Genomic DNA, 16,518 nt, shown 5'->3' with positions numbered 1-16,518 from the left:
TTGCATGCTTCTTTAAGCATGGTCCAGTGTAGATCCACGCTTCCAGCATCACGTTTACCAGCCTGATCTGGCAGTTGCTAAAATCAAAGGAAATGGAGATAGGAAGCTTTATCAAATAGCTATCACGGGATGAATGTCCTGAATTAACCCACAATTAGAAGACTGCTGCTGAAACGTATGGTCTGAACTCCATCCAGGAGTGTGATGGGTGCTTTTCAGGTGTAGGCAATTTAGGCTGCCTGATACCCACTGAGATGTGTTCAAGCAATAGTACCTGAATATCTGCTCATTTGCGGCAAGTTCAACAACCTAATCTTTTTGGGACCTTTCAGCCTCTAGCTGGAAGTTGACTGCTGTCCAATATTAGCCATATGTGGTACATACATAAGAGTTTCATTCTGACTACCAAGGCTTTTTGCCTATCTAAACTCTTCAGAAGTGGTGCCTCTACCTACTGACATATCCAGGGAGAGAAGGGAGGAGAGTATTTACAGATTCATCCTAGGGTGGATTGTCATCCCCTAGTACAGAATCACCAGAACACCAGAGGGCTTTCCCAAAACAAACTTGTGCATCTCTGCTGGCTGCAGTCAGTTTGCACAGTATAGTTTGTACACATGTATGCGTGTGTATATGTAGATAGATGTACAGAGATAGATACATATGTATATACATATTAGGGGCCAGAAACAAACTTTGACAAAACTTTGTCAGTGGTTTGGGCCACCTGATGATTATTTCAGATGTATTAATCTACATTTTAGTATAAACCCACTATCTGGTCAACAAAAATGTCTATAAGACTTTGTTTTAAGATGTAAATCTTAAAATAAATGAGCCCTGGAAGCTCATTCTGAGACATATTGACAGTATCTGTCAGTATGAAAAGAGTAGTGTTATGAGCAAATCAAATGTGATCTAGATTAGTCATCCTCCCTTTGTTTAGTTTTTCAGATTTCAAAATCAGGCCCTGGAAAATGAGGAAGGAGGATTGCCAGGAGCAAAAAGCAATAACAACAACAACTCAGCACGGCATTCTGCCACTGATTCCCCTGACCTCTTCAATGTGTGCGTTGGGAAACAAGGCTGGGCTGTAGGCATTGCTGCTGAAACTCGGAATTGATGCCACACTTACTTATGCCAGATCTACCAAAACGTTTCTGGTCACTCTGGATTAGGTGAAACATTAGTGGGGAGGGCAGGCTGAACCTACAGAGAGGATCTTGTCTGCTTAAAACTCTTCAGAAATTCATAGTTCTATAGTTGTGATAACACAGGTTCACCTCTTTTAAAAAATAATTCTTTGGGGTGTCAGCAGTTGCACTAGTACTGAATCTTGTGGAATTCTTCCCTTTGTCAAAAGAGAAATATACCAGTGAGGAACATTACTGGTATTAAGGCATTGCTCGTTTCTGCTTCAGAAACAGATTAAGAGATAGGCCAGCAGCTCTTGCATTTCACTTCATAAATTGCTAAGAAAAATTTTGGCTTTAAAAACTATACATAAAGACAGGAGATGCTTTTATGATTGGTATCAATCTGTAACATGTAATATTGTGGAGGAAATGCTTAATTTTCAAATGTTAATTTGAATCACATTCAAATATTTTCCCCTAAACAGATAATGGAAAAAAAAGTAGAAAAAAAATCTGATATTTTAGATTTGGACTTATTTTAAGTGGTAGCTATTGAAATCTCACCATATGTGAAAGTATCTGTATTGGGTTTGAGTGGCAAGGTCTTGATAGCAGTAATTAATCTGAGAGCATGGTACTCTAAATATGTAAAACATAAATCTTGCTGGCAAGATTTGCAACTTGAATCTAATTTTATGTTTTATAGGCCTCAGCACACTATGGTTCAAAGACACAGTTCATAAATCAGTACCACTACAGATGCTAATTCCTCCTCAGCAAAAGCAAAAAGTAGAAATTTTGCCGCTTATGTTTAGTGTAAGATAGACGGCAGCTGGCACAGTGCACTGAGATAAATTTGTAGAAAGGGCCTGCTCTGCGTTGCGTGCTCCTAATCTGTGTTAACAAAACCAATTCTCTGCCATAAGGATGAATTAGGGACAGTGAAACTGTCTCTGTGTATTGTCATATTCTTACTGCTTTAAACAGAATACAACAATTAGGCCTGTGGAGAACCAGCCACAGGAAGTGATGATTAATTCCAGTTAATTGAAATTGCCTCGCATCAGCACATGTATTACCTCTAAGCGTACTCTTTCCAAGGCAGACAATCTGTCAGATCCGCACGCTTCACCAACACACAGAGTTCAGTTAGATAAAAAAAAATAATAATTGAGTAGAGCTAATGAAAGGAAATTGAATGGTTTGTGGAGCTGTTTCTCACCATGGAAAATAACAATATATTCCAGGTGCATTCCTCTGTTCCCACCCACTTCAGGGCTTAGTTTTGCTTTGTGGGGAGAGGCTATTTAGAGTCTGAAAACAACATTGTAATGGCTTTTCAACAGTTAAGCAACCTCTTTATCCGAGAGATTCTTCTGTGCTGCTGCCTCCACCTTCAAATACCATTCATAAACTGTTCAATTGCACAGTGAATCATTTTGTTTTCCCTTCAGAGTGAGAGACAATAAAGAGATTTCCTCTGTTCAGTGACAACAGAAAACAGAAATCACACTGAAAGTAACCACAGGGTGCCACATACTCTAACTGTTTCTAAGAAGATACGTACTAGGAGTATTTCTGGATATTATATATTAGCGAAGATTTAGATGAGCACAGGGGATAAATCATTCTCCAACTTATAGAGCTAAGTTTTAAACTAAAAAGAGTTTTTCTTCTTCTTTGGTGTGTTTTGGAGAGGAAGGAAGATGGAAGGAAAGGAAATGGAATTATACTGGGTTGTTGTTTTATTTTACGTAAACACCCACATAACATCTTGCATGCATTACCAGAAGTGACCATTAAGGTCAAGAAAATGGTGCATTTCAGGAAGAGCAGAAGAAGTACACGGGTAAGACCATGCGTAGTTGGGATAATTATATCCTCTTCCAAGAAAGGAAGAATGGTCTGCCTTATGGCATGAATACAAAACCTAGTATCTGCTGTTTATAGCCTATTTTAATTGTGTTTACGAATAGATCTATTATATACATGTAAATAACAAGCGCTCCCTCTAGCGAACTTTTGTGGGTTTCAGTGTTGTAACTACTGAAGGTACCCCTGAGAAAGTTTATAGGCAGAAGTGATATCTTCCTTAGGCTATCTGTTGCCGTCAGAAAAAAGGTAAAAGCTTTCAGACACACTAGATGTTTTTTAAGGGTGGTAGAACAATGTATTTTGCCAGAGTTGGGGAGAGACAACGTCTTATGTTAAAAACGAGATTTACACACAATGTTGCACTTGAGTGCTGTCCCTTACTGACCTTTACTTTGCCTGTTCATCCTTCCTCTTCCTGGTAGGTGTGATACCCTTGTGTTACTGACCTTCACTTCAGACTCTGAAACCCGAAGGGAGACATTCCATTTACTCATGTAGGTATCTCATTACAGTGAAAAAAAAAAAAAAAATAAAACCAACGCATCTGCCTAACACAAAGGATGGCATTTGAGCAGAGACACTTTACGCTTGCCGCACTGTGGTATCAATGCTTGATTACATCTTCTAAAAGTTACGTACATTATCACTACTTCTTCTTGCCCGTATGTTTTACAATATTATTCAATGCAATGCTTGTAACATTATTTCCTTTGAGTGTATCAGAAAAATAGTCTATGAAAGCTGTCACATTTGTGGCTGATGTCACAGCATGGGTAACCTCATTTCTGGCATTTTGTACCTTTTCAGAGCATTGATTTACTCTTTTAGTTTAAAAATACGGACTATTTATTTCTGGCACAGTCTCAGGGGGGTGAGGTTATCATTATGCATGGGATTCAAGATCTTTGCCATGCACAATGTCTCAGTGAGCTGCTACTGGAACATAACTATATCTGTTTTATGCGCTCCTAAGTGCAAGTTCGTAGGAGAAGGTGTGACATACTATGCAGGGGCTCTCAGACTATAAAGCACAAACTATTTCAAACTCTTGTGTGGTAGCAGCAGTTCCCTATTCTGCCTTTACACCGGTACTTTAACTCAACCATAAAAGAAACAGAGTAGGGCCAGCAATTACCAGCATCTGTGACGTGAAATAGCACCTCTGCACAACAGCTGTGGCCTTGCTGCAGCTGCTGGATTGATGGCGACCTCCTGTGCTGAGTGTTTTCATTGATGCTTCCAAGTTATTATTTCCACACAATGTTTAGCACCAGCCTGCTGCTGCAGGAACTGTGGAAACTTCGGCATCCTTCACTTGCGGCGAACCCAAATATGAGGAATCTGCTGACGGTAAGGCTACAGTGAGTAGTTCTGATGTGTTTGGTATGTGCAAAATAGTGTAAGATCATTTAAGGACCGTACTTGAGGATCTGATGGCCTGTCGAATACTTTGCCTCATTTGTACAATGGGCAAAGCAGACAAAAAGCAAACAAGCGCAAAATAGACAACTGCCGCCTCTGCCCACTACTGCAACTTAACCCCCTTTTTTTCACTGCTATAACCTGAGGACCAGTGCAAGATGGGAGCACATTTAAGAGATGTGCTTTGGTATGCTTTAAATATTTATTGGTGAACAATTATGTAAAGACGCAGCAATGCTTTCCATATTTCCCTTTCTTCTTCCCATTCTGCCAATTGATTAAACAGTTCCTGGATATCGAGAATACCAAGAATATCATCCTATTAAAGACTCGGACCGGACCTCTGAATTCATGTGTCTGCATGTGTCACATAAAGGGTGAGAGTCTGACACATGGCTGAGGGAGGCCCTCCCGTTGAGTCACGAGGTTCAGGAAGGACCCCCTTGCTTTATAAACTCCTTTTCAGAGAGGAGCCTAGGTGCGGCTAGGTCCAGTCTTAATCCCAGACTTGGTCAACAGTTTATGTCTAAAGGATTATATATAGTCATATATCAGAGTCAATGTTTGCCTGTCAGAGCCCCCTAAAAGACTTTCACTGAGACAGTTTCACAAAGTTGAAACAGCAAGTTTATTAAAATGACGGATTTAAAGAGTTCAGAATTGCCGTCGATAAACGCACTTACTGCAATAGCGTTAATGTATGATTATAATTATAATGCTAGCAAAATGCTGTCCCGGGTATTCTTACCAAAAAGGTGAAATCGCAATGCTTACCAAGGCGTCCCTATCTTGGATGGAAGAGAAGGAGCGCAGCCCATCGACTGCCTCTTCGGGGTCTTCAATTTCTTCTCTCCCCCCTGGGGGTAACTTCCTCAATATCCTTTATTACCCTAACCTTAGCTGTTCCCTCCCAAGGGTGACGTTTAACATGATTTGGGTGGAGAGTTGTATACTATAGTCATACATGTTTAGGATGTACTTCTTTTAGCTCATTATCATATTTAGAGGTGTCAACTTTAATATTCATTTCATGGATAATGAAGCAAAAGGTCTCACTCCAGGCACCGTGGCCTTCAAAATTCTTTACAGAAACCATCTATCTGTTTATTCCGCATTCTCTAGCCAAAATAGGGTTGTCTTGCTGCCGTAAGACTCCCTCCTTCGGCTGCTTCTCATACCAATCTTGCGGATCTCCATCCACAATGTTTGTAAACAGAGATAAGTGGACACGGGTGTTTTCAACCTCTTATGTGCAATTCCCACAGCATGCCGATAGCTACTTGTAAACTAGAAACAGGATTCAGCTTCCTAGCATGGGGGCTAAGAGTCTATCGAGGTGCTCTAGAGTACTGGAGATGTCAGCTCAGGTGCAGTAGGTTCGACCCAGGATTTGAGAAGACTCACACCCTCCTAAAGCAGCAGCTGAAAGCCAAGCAGGACCCAGACCCCACAGCCCCCGAGATGACACCGAAGGCTCAATTCAGTTGTCTGCTGCCCGTGGGGCTGCTGTGGGGTCCCCGGCATCGCCTCCCGCTGATGGTGCCGTCAGGTTCCTTGTAGGCCACGTGCCATGTTTTCCAGACCCACGTATGAAGTTCGGGTATCTTACAGCATCTCAAACAGCACTAGTCACGTTTATGCAGCTAAATTATGTCTTGTTGATTTGTGCCATTCTTTCATAAACATAGCGCTTGAGTTTGTTTTCAAGAAAAAAAGCGCCAGCCATTGGAAACGCGCGGTAAGCAGCAAGCAGGAGGCTGTCTTCCTCGGCAGCGGGTGACCCGCACCCACACACTGCGCACCCCAGCTCTGTCCTCCGCGCCGTCGGGTGGCTTTGGCAAGGTGCCTGTGCCCTTGGGAAGGGGTGAAAATGACGTTAGTGGGTGAGGCGGGGGTACGCATGCTGACCGCACCGCACCCGCCTGTGGGACGGCGGGAAGCGCGAGCCCGCCTTCCACCCAGCACCGCGCGGCCCTCGCCCCCCGCTCCCCCCCCACTCTCCCGCCCGGCCGCCAGGTGGCGCCGTTGAGGCGCTACCATAGAGAGGGCCACTACAGAGAGCGCGTCTGCCCCTTCTCGTCCGGCGAGCGTTCCGCCACGCGGAAGCGGAAGCGGTGCCGGCGGCGCGCAGAGGGGCAGGGGCCGGCACGGGCCGGGGGTGGCTGCGCACGCGGGGCTGGGGGCCGTTGCCCGTGGGGCCGAGTCACCCCGCCGGCTGCGGGTGAGGCGGGCGCCGGGAGGATCCCTTCTGGGGCGGGGGGAGCCGGCGGGGAGCCCCTGGGATCCGGCGGCCGGGGAACGCATAGGGGAGCCAGCGGGGGGTGGCGTTGCGGGTAACCCTGCTCGGCCCGGCCCGGCCCGCTGGAGGCCTTCCCCGCTGGCGTCTTGCTCGCCGCCGGAGCTCCTCCCGTCGAGGGCAGCTGCCGGCCTTCCCGCGGGCAGGTTGCGCAGCCGGTGGTGGTCGCTGGCTCCGGTGCGGCTCACGGCGCTCCCCCGCCTTGTAGTGCTGAGGCCGCTCAGCGCTGTCGCAGGGCGGTGGGGCTTCTGGCTTTTAAATAAACGGGACGTTTTTCTCTCCTTGCAGACACCTTCCGGGGCTTTCTGCTGGAGAACGTGGGATCCGCCTCGGCGCTAGCCTGCTGGGGTTTACTGGTGGTTAAGTAGACTTCAAAGCGGTGTGACATCGCTCCGCCAGTCCCTTCCTTCTGTAAAAAGGGTAGCTGCTTTCTGAGCCATCACATACCAACTTCATGTATTCCTAAGATTGTCATCAGCTTCTTGGTTTTTTTCCTGAGGCCTTGATGAGGTTTAATTACTTATAGGCTCTAGTGGTTATAAAGTAATTTAAGATGTTTGTACTACTCGGTTTTAACTCTCTAATTGACTCTTGTATTAAGAGACATGGTTTTAACTTGGGAATGGTTAAATGGCCAAAGAATTAAATTATTTACAGATAAGGGCTATTTTATTTGACTACTGTTGGCCTGCAACTTAAACTTGCATCTTTTATTTTTTTTTATCCTATGCTTTTTCTGTGTTATGGCTGCTGCAACAATAGTTCACGATACATCAGAAGCTGTAGAGCTCTGTGCTCCCTGTGGGTTATACCTTAAGCCCATTACAAAAATGACCATCAGTGTGGCACTTCCTCAGCTGAAACAACCGGGAAAATCCATTTCGAACTGGGAAGTTATGGAAAGATTGAAAGGGATGGTGCAAACTCATCAGTTTTCCACTCTGCGGATTTCTAAAAGTACGATGGATTTCATCCGGTTTGAAGGAGAGGTTGAAAACAAAAGTTTGGTTAAATCTTTTCTGGCATGCCTTGATGGCAAAACAATAAAGCTGAGTGGCTTCTCTGACATTTTAAAAGTCCGTGCTGCAGAATATAAGATCGACTTTCCTACCAGACATGACTGGGACTCATTTTTCCGTGATGCGAAAGATATGAATGAAACTTTGCCAGGGGAAAGGCCAGATACTATTCACTTAGAGGGCTTACCCTGTAAGTGGTTTGCAGCAAAGGACTCTGGCTCGGAAAAGCCAAGTGAAGAAGTCCTTATAAAAGTTTTCAAGAAATTTGGAGAAATACGTAATGTAGACATACCCATGCTGGACCCTTACAGAGAAGAAATGACTGGCAGAAATTTTCACACTTTCAGTTTTGGAGGCCATTTAAATTTTGAAGCTTACGTTCAATATCGAGAGTACGCAGGTTTCATTAAGGCCATGAATGCCCTGCGAGGGATGAAGCTGATGTATAAAGGCGATGATGGCAAAGCAGTGGCTTGCAATATAAAGGTGAGAAACTGTGGGATTTTTTTATGGGAACTTGTGTGAAAGACCAAATACAACTAAATGTTATTTCCCTAATGCTTAGAACCTCTCTATATATATGTACTGTAGTGATGACAACAGGTGACATTAACAGCACTAATGTAGTTTCATGAAACAACTGTAATAGAATTTTAAAAGGAAAATGATAGAAAAAAAATGTGTTTGACTACGTGAACAAAGTGAGTGGGGTTTTGCTTTTTTTTAACAAGACAGTTCTAGAAATGAGAATTGCATAATGGAACAAGTATATGAACATGAACTGCTAAATGGTTTTTAGAAAATCATATGTTATTTATAAATCTTGTCATTTTACTTTAAAATTTTAATTCTGAGTGAGTTCAGGCATATTTCACCAGGAGACTGACTCTCTTATGTTCACTACAAATAGAAATTTTGGGGGAGAATTTCATAGCCTCTGCATTTGGTCCCTGCATTGATAATGAGGTCTAACAAGTGTCAGGACTGTGAAGTTGAATAGCCTGTGGTCTGAGTACACAGTTAATCATTAGTGTACTTCACATACAGAAAGGCCCCACAAAAACGTAAACAATAATGTTAACCTGTAGCATAGTTTCCTGTGAATGCAGTGTGCTTAATTCATAATATCTACATACTGAGTTTTTCAGATCTTTTTTTTCTTTAACTGTATTGTCTTAGAACATACAAGTATGACATGAGAGAACAAGGCAGTCTGTTCAGGTGAAGTATCTGTGAAAGCATGGCTTGAAGAAAGCTTCCTCTGATATGTAGTCTGTACGTTTACATATTAGTTGAATGAAATGTTTGCGGATGTATTTCAGTATCCTCAATAGTCATTTATCAAATCAGAAAGTGTATTTCAGGAAAAATCCTTTGTGTAATGTGGTAACATTCATATGTTTATTCAAGTTGTAGTTTAGTCAATATAAGTAAAATACTGTAATCTTTTATCTTGTTATCATAGTTTGTCAGTTGGAGCATAGAAACTGTTTGTACCTTGACCCCCAACGTTTTCAAGGGGATGTGAAATTCAAACTGTCACTTACATGCAGGGGATCAGGGTTCCCAAATTTAGTTTGGCCGTGCAAGAGGAAACATGCCTCCCTGGCAGCTGCTCTGGACATTGATAGGAAAGAGAGAGGGCTGTGTTTGCGACTGTGCTGTCAGGACAGATCTCTTTCATGCAAGGTCACAACACCTTATCTGTTTCTACCTGTCTGTCCTTTTAGCCTGTTAGGGAAACATCATTTTACATAGAGCTCGGGTGAATTAAACTGCAGAGTATGTGCTCCTTGTTCTCTGCCCTGTGGTTCTTTACAATGGGCCTGTGGGAATGCATTGTGGACCCCTGCCTGCCTGCACAGGCATTGATATCTAGAATAGGAGATGAGGACACCAGGGCTGTGATGTCTGCTGGTGTCCTCTTCCTGTGCGCAGCTGGGCATGGCCCAGGTGTGCCCGTATGTTCTACAAGTTGAGTGTTTTCCCAGGTCGCATTGCTCAGAATTGTGTAACTTCCCTTTCTTTTGTGTTCCCAGTGTCACCCTTGGAGCTTCAGCCCAGTGTACCTCAGTTTGGGAATCTTGATGATAGAATTGGTGGGGAAGTACTTGCTTAATCCAGGTGCTGAATATGGTAGAACTGTTTCTTCTGCGGAGCTTAAGGATCACAGTGCTAGATAGAAAGGGAGGCCTTCATGTAGTCCCATTTCTACCTACTGGTCTAAGACCCTAATAGCATACATGAGTTGAAAGAGTTCTGTATGCTCCTGTTCTGACAGGTTGAAAACTTGGACAGCCAGGGCCTAAGCCACACTAGAGTTTACTTTTGGATGTCAGACACACACAAAAGTGTAAACTAACACCTAATTGTGCAGGCATTTAGTTCCCAGTTATCTGGTTATAATAGTCTTGTACTTGCTTTGGGCACATAGAGAAGTTCCCTTTGTTTTATAAAAGGCTTTATATTTCTGATTGTACTACACTGCAGTTTGGATACCTCTGTGCTAGATTAAAATTGTTGGGGATTGTGTAGGTTGGGGATGGTGGTTTTTGTCTACTTAAGACTTTTCAATTGTATCCTGTAAAGGTTTCTTTTGACTCAACAAAACACCTCAGTGATGCATCAATTAAGAAGCGTCAGCTTGAAAGGCAAAAGCTTCAAGAGCTGGAAAAGCAGAGAGAAGAACAAAAACGTAAAGAGAAAGAAGCTGAGGAAAAACAAAAGGAGGAAGAAAGGTATTTATCACATTGCTCAGTTATATTTTTAACAATCAGGCATAACAAAACTGTAGTTACTCCTTCATATCAGCATCAATACATAGAAAATAACTAAACACACGTTTCCTTTGAAAGTCCTACTCCTGTAGTTAAAGCGAAGCATTTAAAATGTTGTGGTCCTTTAGAGGAAGTAGGATTCAGGGATTATGAGATTTGGAGAAGAGTGTTTTACAACTTTTTTTTTTTTTTTGATTGAACTGTAATTCCGAGAGCTGGGAACTTACATGGTGTGTGTCCTTCTGATGGAAAAATGTGCATTGTAAATGGAAAACAGAAAATTATGCACTAGTTCTACTAGTAAGTAACTTTTGATATTGTAAAGCTTGTTTGTTAACATCAGTATTTTTCAAGGAAAGGGATGGGATACAAGCATGTTTTAACAGTGACATTTTAAGGAAGTGTATGTAAGTGCAAATGTCATAAGACAGCTCTTCAGAGTATATGCTCCATTTGTGTTTATTGTTTCAGAGGTTGTATGGTGTCCAGTTGCCTTGGTGTGTATAAATTCTCATTGCTTAATGTTTAGAAATTAACCAATTTCTGAAACTGTAAGGTTATTTAGATTATCACTAATGCTTTTGTTCAGTTAAAAATATTAAATCTACAAAATACTCAATTTCCTAAAAATCGTGTCATGAGACACCTGATCTCAGACACCCTCAGCCTTTTACATAAACTACCATTTTGTCCTAATGATTGAAATAAAAACCACCAAACCCTGCACACATAAATTGGCTTGGTAATTTTCTTCTCACTATGGTGATTGACTGCCTAGTTGCCTGATGTGTTGTTATTGTCTCTGGTAAAAATGGTTTAAAAAACAAATTTTTGTTGTAGCCATGGTTTATGTTTGGATTCCAACTTGATTTCAAATATTGACAGGCTAATGATTATTTGCTATCATAACTAGTGGTTAAAATGTTCACTGTTTTCTGCTTCTGTTTTTCAGTCATCAACAAGACTTACTTAGAAACAAATTTACTCAAAGTACAAAATATATTTTTACATAGACAGGAGTCTAAAATTGTACCTGCACTAGATGAAGTAAAAATATGAATCTCTTTTTAGGAAGCAGAAAGAACTCGAAGAATATGAGAGAGAGAGAAAAAGAGAAGAAAAGTTGCGTAAGAGAGAACAGAAACAGAAAGATCGTGAAATTCGACGAAACAAAAAACAACTTGAAAAGCTTCAAGCTGAAGAACAGAAAAAACTGCAGGAGAAGATAAAGTTAGAAGAAAGGAAACTCCTGTTAGCTCAGAGAAATCTTCAGTCCATTAGACTAATTGCAGAACTGCTAAGCAGGGCAAAGGTAACTTTAATACTTATTTCAGAAGCTAATGAAGAACCCAGCGAACAAAGCCTTTTACTGACTTGAGAGGGGGTGGGAAGCGCTGTTTGTTAAACAACAGATTGAGTACCTCTCCAGATGCTATTCTTTAGAACAAAAATTCAAAAAAGTGCAATGAAACAGTGTTTCTCCCTTGGTAAAATACACACGTATAGGTAAATGGAAGAGTGAACTTGAACCCGTAGTCCTGAATAGCATTTTTTACCTGTAAACTAATTGGCATGCTTGCTCTTAAGTCCAGTAAAGGCATATGTAAGCATGGTAAAGTGAACTAAACAGAGGATAAGATGCAAGACTCCTTATTTCTAATTCCAGTTTCGATGCTGTTTCCCTTCTGGCTTTCAGCAGTTCTGTTAACTCTTCTTTGCAGTTTCAGAGAATGAGCTTTCATTATTTGATGTTTGAAAGTGTGCAGAATGATTTTTCTGTAGGACAAGTATTGTCAGCTAATGTTTCAAATGTTAGATCCTGTCTCTCTAACAGTATTGTTATTTTTCACTGAAACATGATGTCATTTGCTTAAGCCTTCGATAAAGTCATGTTAGGGTGTAATGTAATGTAGGTTAAGTATTTTCTGTAGAAATGAAAAACTGTGTGGCAAAGCACAGGTTTTTTTTCTTGATGCCAGTGTACCTCAGTAGTGTTTTTGAACACGTACAGTGCTATGTGATCAGTTATATGCTAGGAGAAGGGAGAAGTACTTCTTGCAGACTTTGTAACTTTGCAGCTGTGAAATAGAAGGGTTGTCTGATAAAACAGAGCAGTGTGTTTCTTTCACTCCCAGAATTTTGAGGTCAACACTAAGGTGTTTGTTTTGGTCAGATTAAAAAATAAAGTTTGAACCTTGTCTTTCAGTATCATGAGTTTCTAAAGTGGCTGACAAAATGAGTTTCTATGTAATATGTGTGCTTAATTATTTCTTGTTTTTTATGGACTCATTGTAAAGTCATCTATGAACCACAGATTGCAATCATCTAAGAGAAATTCATGTTTTAAATTTGACTGAAACCTTCAAGTGTCGACCCTGATAAATGTATTTTAATGCTTCAAATTTCACATGTTGTTCTAGCTTGTGTGTTATTTTTGTGGTATTAAGGAGCCATAGAGACCAAGCTTTGTTTTTGTCTTGTGAAACAGGTAGGAGAAATTGACACTCAGAAGTTTGTGGACTAATGCTAATGTTTCACCTTACAACAGTTGTGTATTAGTGGGTTTTTTTGCTTGTTTGAGTTTAGGTTTTTTCCATTTAAGAGGAAAACAACCATTTTATTTTGAGATGGTTAAGTTCTGTCTGTTAGATTTTATTTTCTTGCCATATTGCTGTTTTTGTGTTATACCATAACTTGGAAGCATGAGCAGCTTTATAAATACTTTCTTGTTTACTCTCACCTTCCCTTTGACTATCTTTCAGACAGTAAAGCTCTTGGAGCAAGAACATAATGAAGAAAAGATTCGTCTTCAGCAGCTAGAAGAGAGACGAAGGCTCCAGGAGGCTGAGCTCAAACGTGTGGAAGAGGAAAAAGAGAGAGCACTGGGGTTGCAGAGAAAAGAAAAGGAACTGAGGGAGAAACTACTGAACAATCTTCTGAGCAAAAAAATGGATGCAATTAATCAAAACAAAGAAGAAACCGAAGCATCTCAGGCTGACACGCTGAAAACCCCTAGTGGTGTTCCACACACTGTGTCATCCAGCTGCATCACTTCTACCTCAGGACAAGCTGTTACAGGCAAACTGGCTCCTGGCTCTCAGAGAGAAGTAGCATCCCCTGAGAGTGAAAACACTCAATGCAAGTACTTGAATGGCAATGTTCATGACAAAGTTCATGTCAAAGAAGGTCAGAAACTTCATACCACAACCTCTGAGAGGTGTTCTGAGAAAAGAAGTTCTGGGACACTTTCATGTGTTCCTGCCAGTAACCAGCAGCAGAAGAGCCTCTCTAGCTGTGACCAGAATACCTGCAGGAAGGACTCACGTTGTGAGCAGAGCAAACATAGCACAGAGCCAAGGAGAAGAAAGAGTCGTTCGTGTAGCAGTGTAAACACTGATGAGAGTAAGGGTAAACGAGAGAGGAGCAGGCACAGAAGAGATGTGAGTTATCGGGATGAAAAGCGCCGGAAAGAAAGGAGGTATTATAGACACTCTAGCAGAAGTTACAGTCCTCGACGAAGCCATAGTCCTCGTCGAAGGAGTGTAAGCTCCAGACGTTCACGTTACAGAAGAAATCGCAGTAGCGAACGTAAACGAGACAGAAGAGAAAGAAGTCATAGTCACAGAAGCATGAGCAGGAGACGAAGGCACCGGAGGAGATCACTGAGTAAGCAAAGGAGTACTTGGAGTGGGTAGTGGAAGGCCTTGGCTCTTCGGAAATTTGGTTGGACAAAAGGGCCAGAAAGTTGTAAACGAGACCTCATTGGTGTGACTGCTATAGCAAACGCGTTTGTTTGAACCAATGCTTAACTTGCACCTAGTCCCTGAAATCAAGAAAATAGATGCCTGATTTTTTTTGATGTTCCTTCGTGCTTTGTTGTCTCTTTCTAGGTTTCTACCACAACGTAGGTATAACCACCTGTGCTTGTGCTTGATTTCGTACAGTGCTAAAAGCCAACCTGTTTTCTTGATTTCCAGTTTTCTAAACCTTAATTTTAGTCGATTTAGTTTTTATCTCTGTATCACCTAATTTGGCTTGAGAAGTACATTGGTGCCAGTTATAAGAACTCCAGACATAACAAGCCATTACATACAGATTTGATTTTAAATGCTTTCTGGTGCATTCAATGAAATTACAATGAAATTTAACAAAGTAAGAGTTTTTTCTGACTGGGATGGATAGCAGGACTTCCATATAGTTCTTACACTGACTATAAAGATATGCAAGATATCTTTTAAACTGCTATGATTCCTTCATATATCTGTATGGTGCCAAGCTTTGTGGCCCAAATTATTCTGGCATGTAATGCCATTTGTATAATAATACTTTCCAGGTAAGAGAGGCACACTGATGTAGGAAGTAAGAAGCAGTGGTGAAATGGTTGAAAAGTTTTTCTGTTATGTTGTTGACATATTTGGCTTTGTAATTACTTTAGGTGGCATAGAGCCACTTGAAGCATTTTTTCAGGTACATACAGAGCTAGCCATTGTCTTATGAAAAAGGGGCCTTCTTGCTAAATTATTTTTACTTGTGGTGTTGGAACATAAGGCTGCAGTGTCTCTTGTTAAATCCATTTCAGTATACTTTTGCTTCTAAAATGCAGCTCAGGAATATTAAAAGCTATAATGTTACAGTGAAAGAGTTTATTTTGCCTTTTTATGGTAAAATTAAAAAGAAAACTGTTTCCAGTGAACTGAAGTTGCTGTTTTCATATGTCAGTACATTAAAATCTGCGGAAGTGTTATACAACAACCCATTTTGGAAAAAAATCACTCTACACATTTGAATAATGAAGCTCAGCCACTTCTTGATGGTCCTGTTATGTACAGCTATATCAGCTGGTAATTCAGCAGGACCTGTGCTCTTTATATACAGTCCTCAGATGCCATTTTCCTCACATTGATGCATCAGGTCAAAGTGCATCCCTCTCCTGGAGTGCCTGAGAAGCACATTGGTGCTGCACCTTAGCTGGATCCCTGGCTGGCTGAGTTTGTTTTGCTTTCAGTGAATCGGGCTTTGTTTGTTACTAGACCATGCTGCTGAAATCTTTGTAGTTTTCTTTCCACAGTAATAGCTGTGGAAAGAAAAGGTAGACATTCTTTTATCTTCCTGGCAATTCATGTTTTTAAAGATCTCCAGTTATGTTACTTCTCAAGTTTTTGTGACTTCTCTTGTGAGTTTCTCGACTGTCTTGGGGGCTGAGAGCTAGACTGATGTATCTAATCTCAACACCTCCAATCTCTTGAATTCTGAGCAGTAGCTTTCTGTGGAGAGTTCATTTTTCTGCTATCTTTGTTAAAGTGTTGAAAGCCTATCTACTGGAAGAGAAGTTCATCTTTAGTAATGATTTTACTAAAATCCAATCTAATGTTGGTTGCAAGTATTTGATAAGGCTGGTGGGATGCCTGCTCATAAATGCATGCAATTCTGCTTAGCCTGCTCTTAAACACTGACCCACTGTCAGGTAATGCCACTTTAAAAAAAAAAAAAAAAAGTATTCCATCTGCAGTTATGTGAGAAGTTTAACTCATGGTTGTCAGTACCGATGTCTTTGAGCTCAGGATTAGATTCTTACTAGTATTACTGCAGTATATTTCTACTGTGGATTTCCACTGGAATCGATATGTTGGACGGGGCGGTCTTGATGTATTATGCAAGTAATCAGGGACATTCAAGTTTAATGCTACTTTCAGGAAGTCATCAAGCTATGAATGTGGTGTCATTGCCAAGAGTGGAAGCAGTTAAAGAAGTGGCAGTCACCAGAAAGTGTTGGAGTCATACTGGAAGAACCCAACAGATACTGTTAGTTGATACAAAAACCTGTGCTTGCTAGGGGTTTTTTTTGTTCCAGAGAAGGTGCCAAGAGCAGGTTTCATATTCCACCCTGAAATGATTAAATTCCATAAGCTCCCCTGATGTTTAGGGCAATTTGTGAGGCCAGATAATTGTGGGGACCATGTTCATCTGTCAGGCTTTGATAATCATTCAGCTTA

At 41.3% G+C, this 16,518-nt stretch overlaps 1 protein-coding gene across 8 annotated transcripts in view; it reads left to right on the top strand.

Annotated features, from left to right (window-relative positions):
* Positions 1–6,533: 6,533 nt before the first annotated feature.
* AKAP17A (A-kinase anchoring protein 17A) overlaps positions 6,534–16,518 on the top strand; it is a 21,477-nt gene continuing 11,492 nt past the window's right edge. For 3 of the 8 annotated variants that reach the window (XM_075736758.1, XM_075736742.1, XM_075736751.1), the window contains exons 1-4: positions 6,684–8,234; positions 10,338–10,486; positions 11,597–11,837; positions 13,288–14,191. In XM_075736758.1, coding sequence (XP_075592873.1) covers positions 7,473–8,234; positions 10,338–10,486; positions 11,597–11,837; positions 13,288–14,191 — 2,056 coding nt within the window. In that variant the 5' untranslated portion in view covers positions 6,684–7,472. Of the gene's footprint in view, positions 6,655–6,683; positions 8,235–10,337; positions 10,487–11,596; positions 11,838–13,287; positions 15,165–16,518 lie in introns of those variants that run through there. The other 5 variants (XM_075736732.1, XM_075736784.1, XM_075736775.1 and 2 more) reach the window with 5 other exon arrangements.

The sequence above is a fragment of the Balearica regulorum genome, chromosome 1 (assembly GCF_011004875.1).
Source record: "Balearica regulorum gibbericeps isolate bBalReg1 chromosome 1, bBalReg1.pri, whole genome shotgun sequence".
Lineage (NCBI taxonomy): Eukaryota > Metazoa > Chordata > Aves > Gruiformes > Gruidae > Balearica > Balearica regulorum.
Note: the sequence above shows the minus strand (reverse complement) of the source record. Positions and strands in the feature narration are given on the sequence as shown.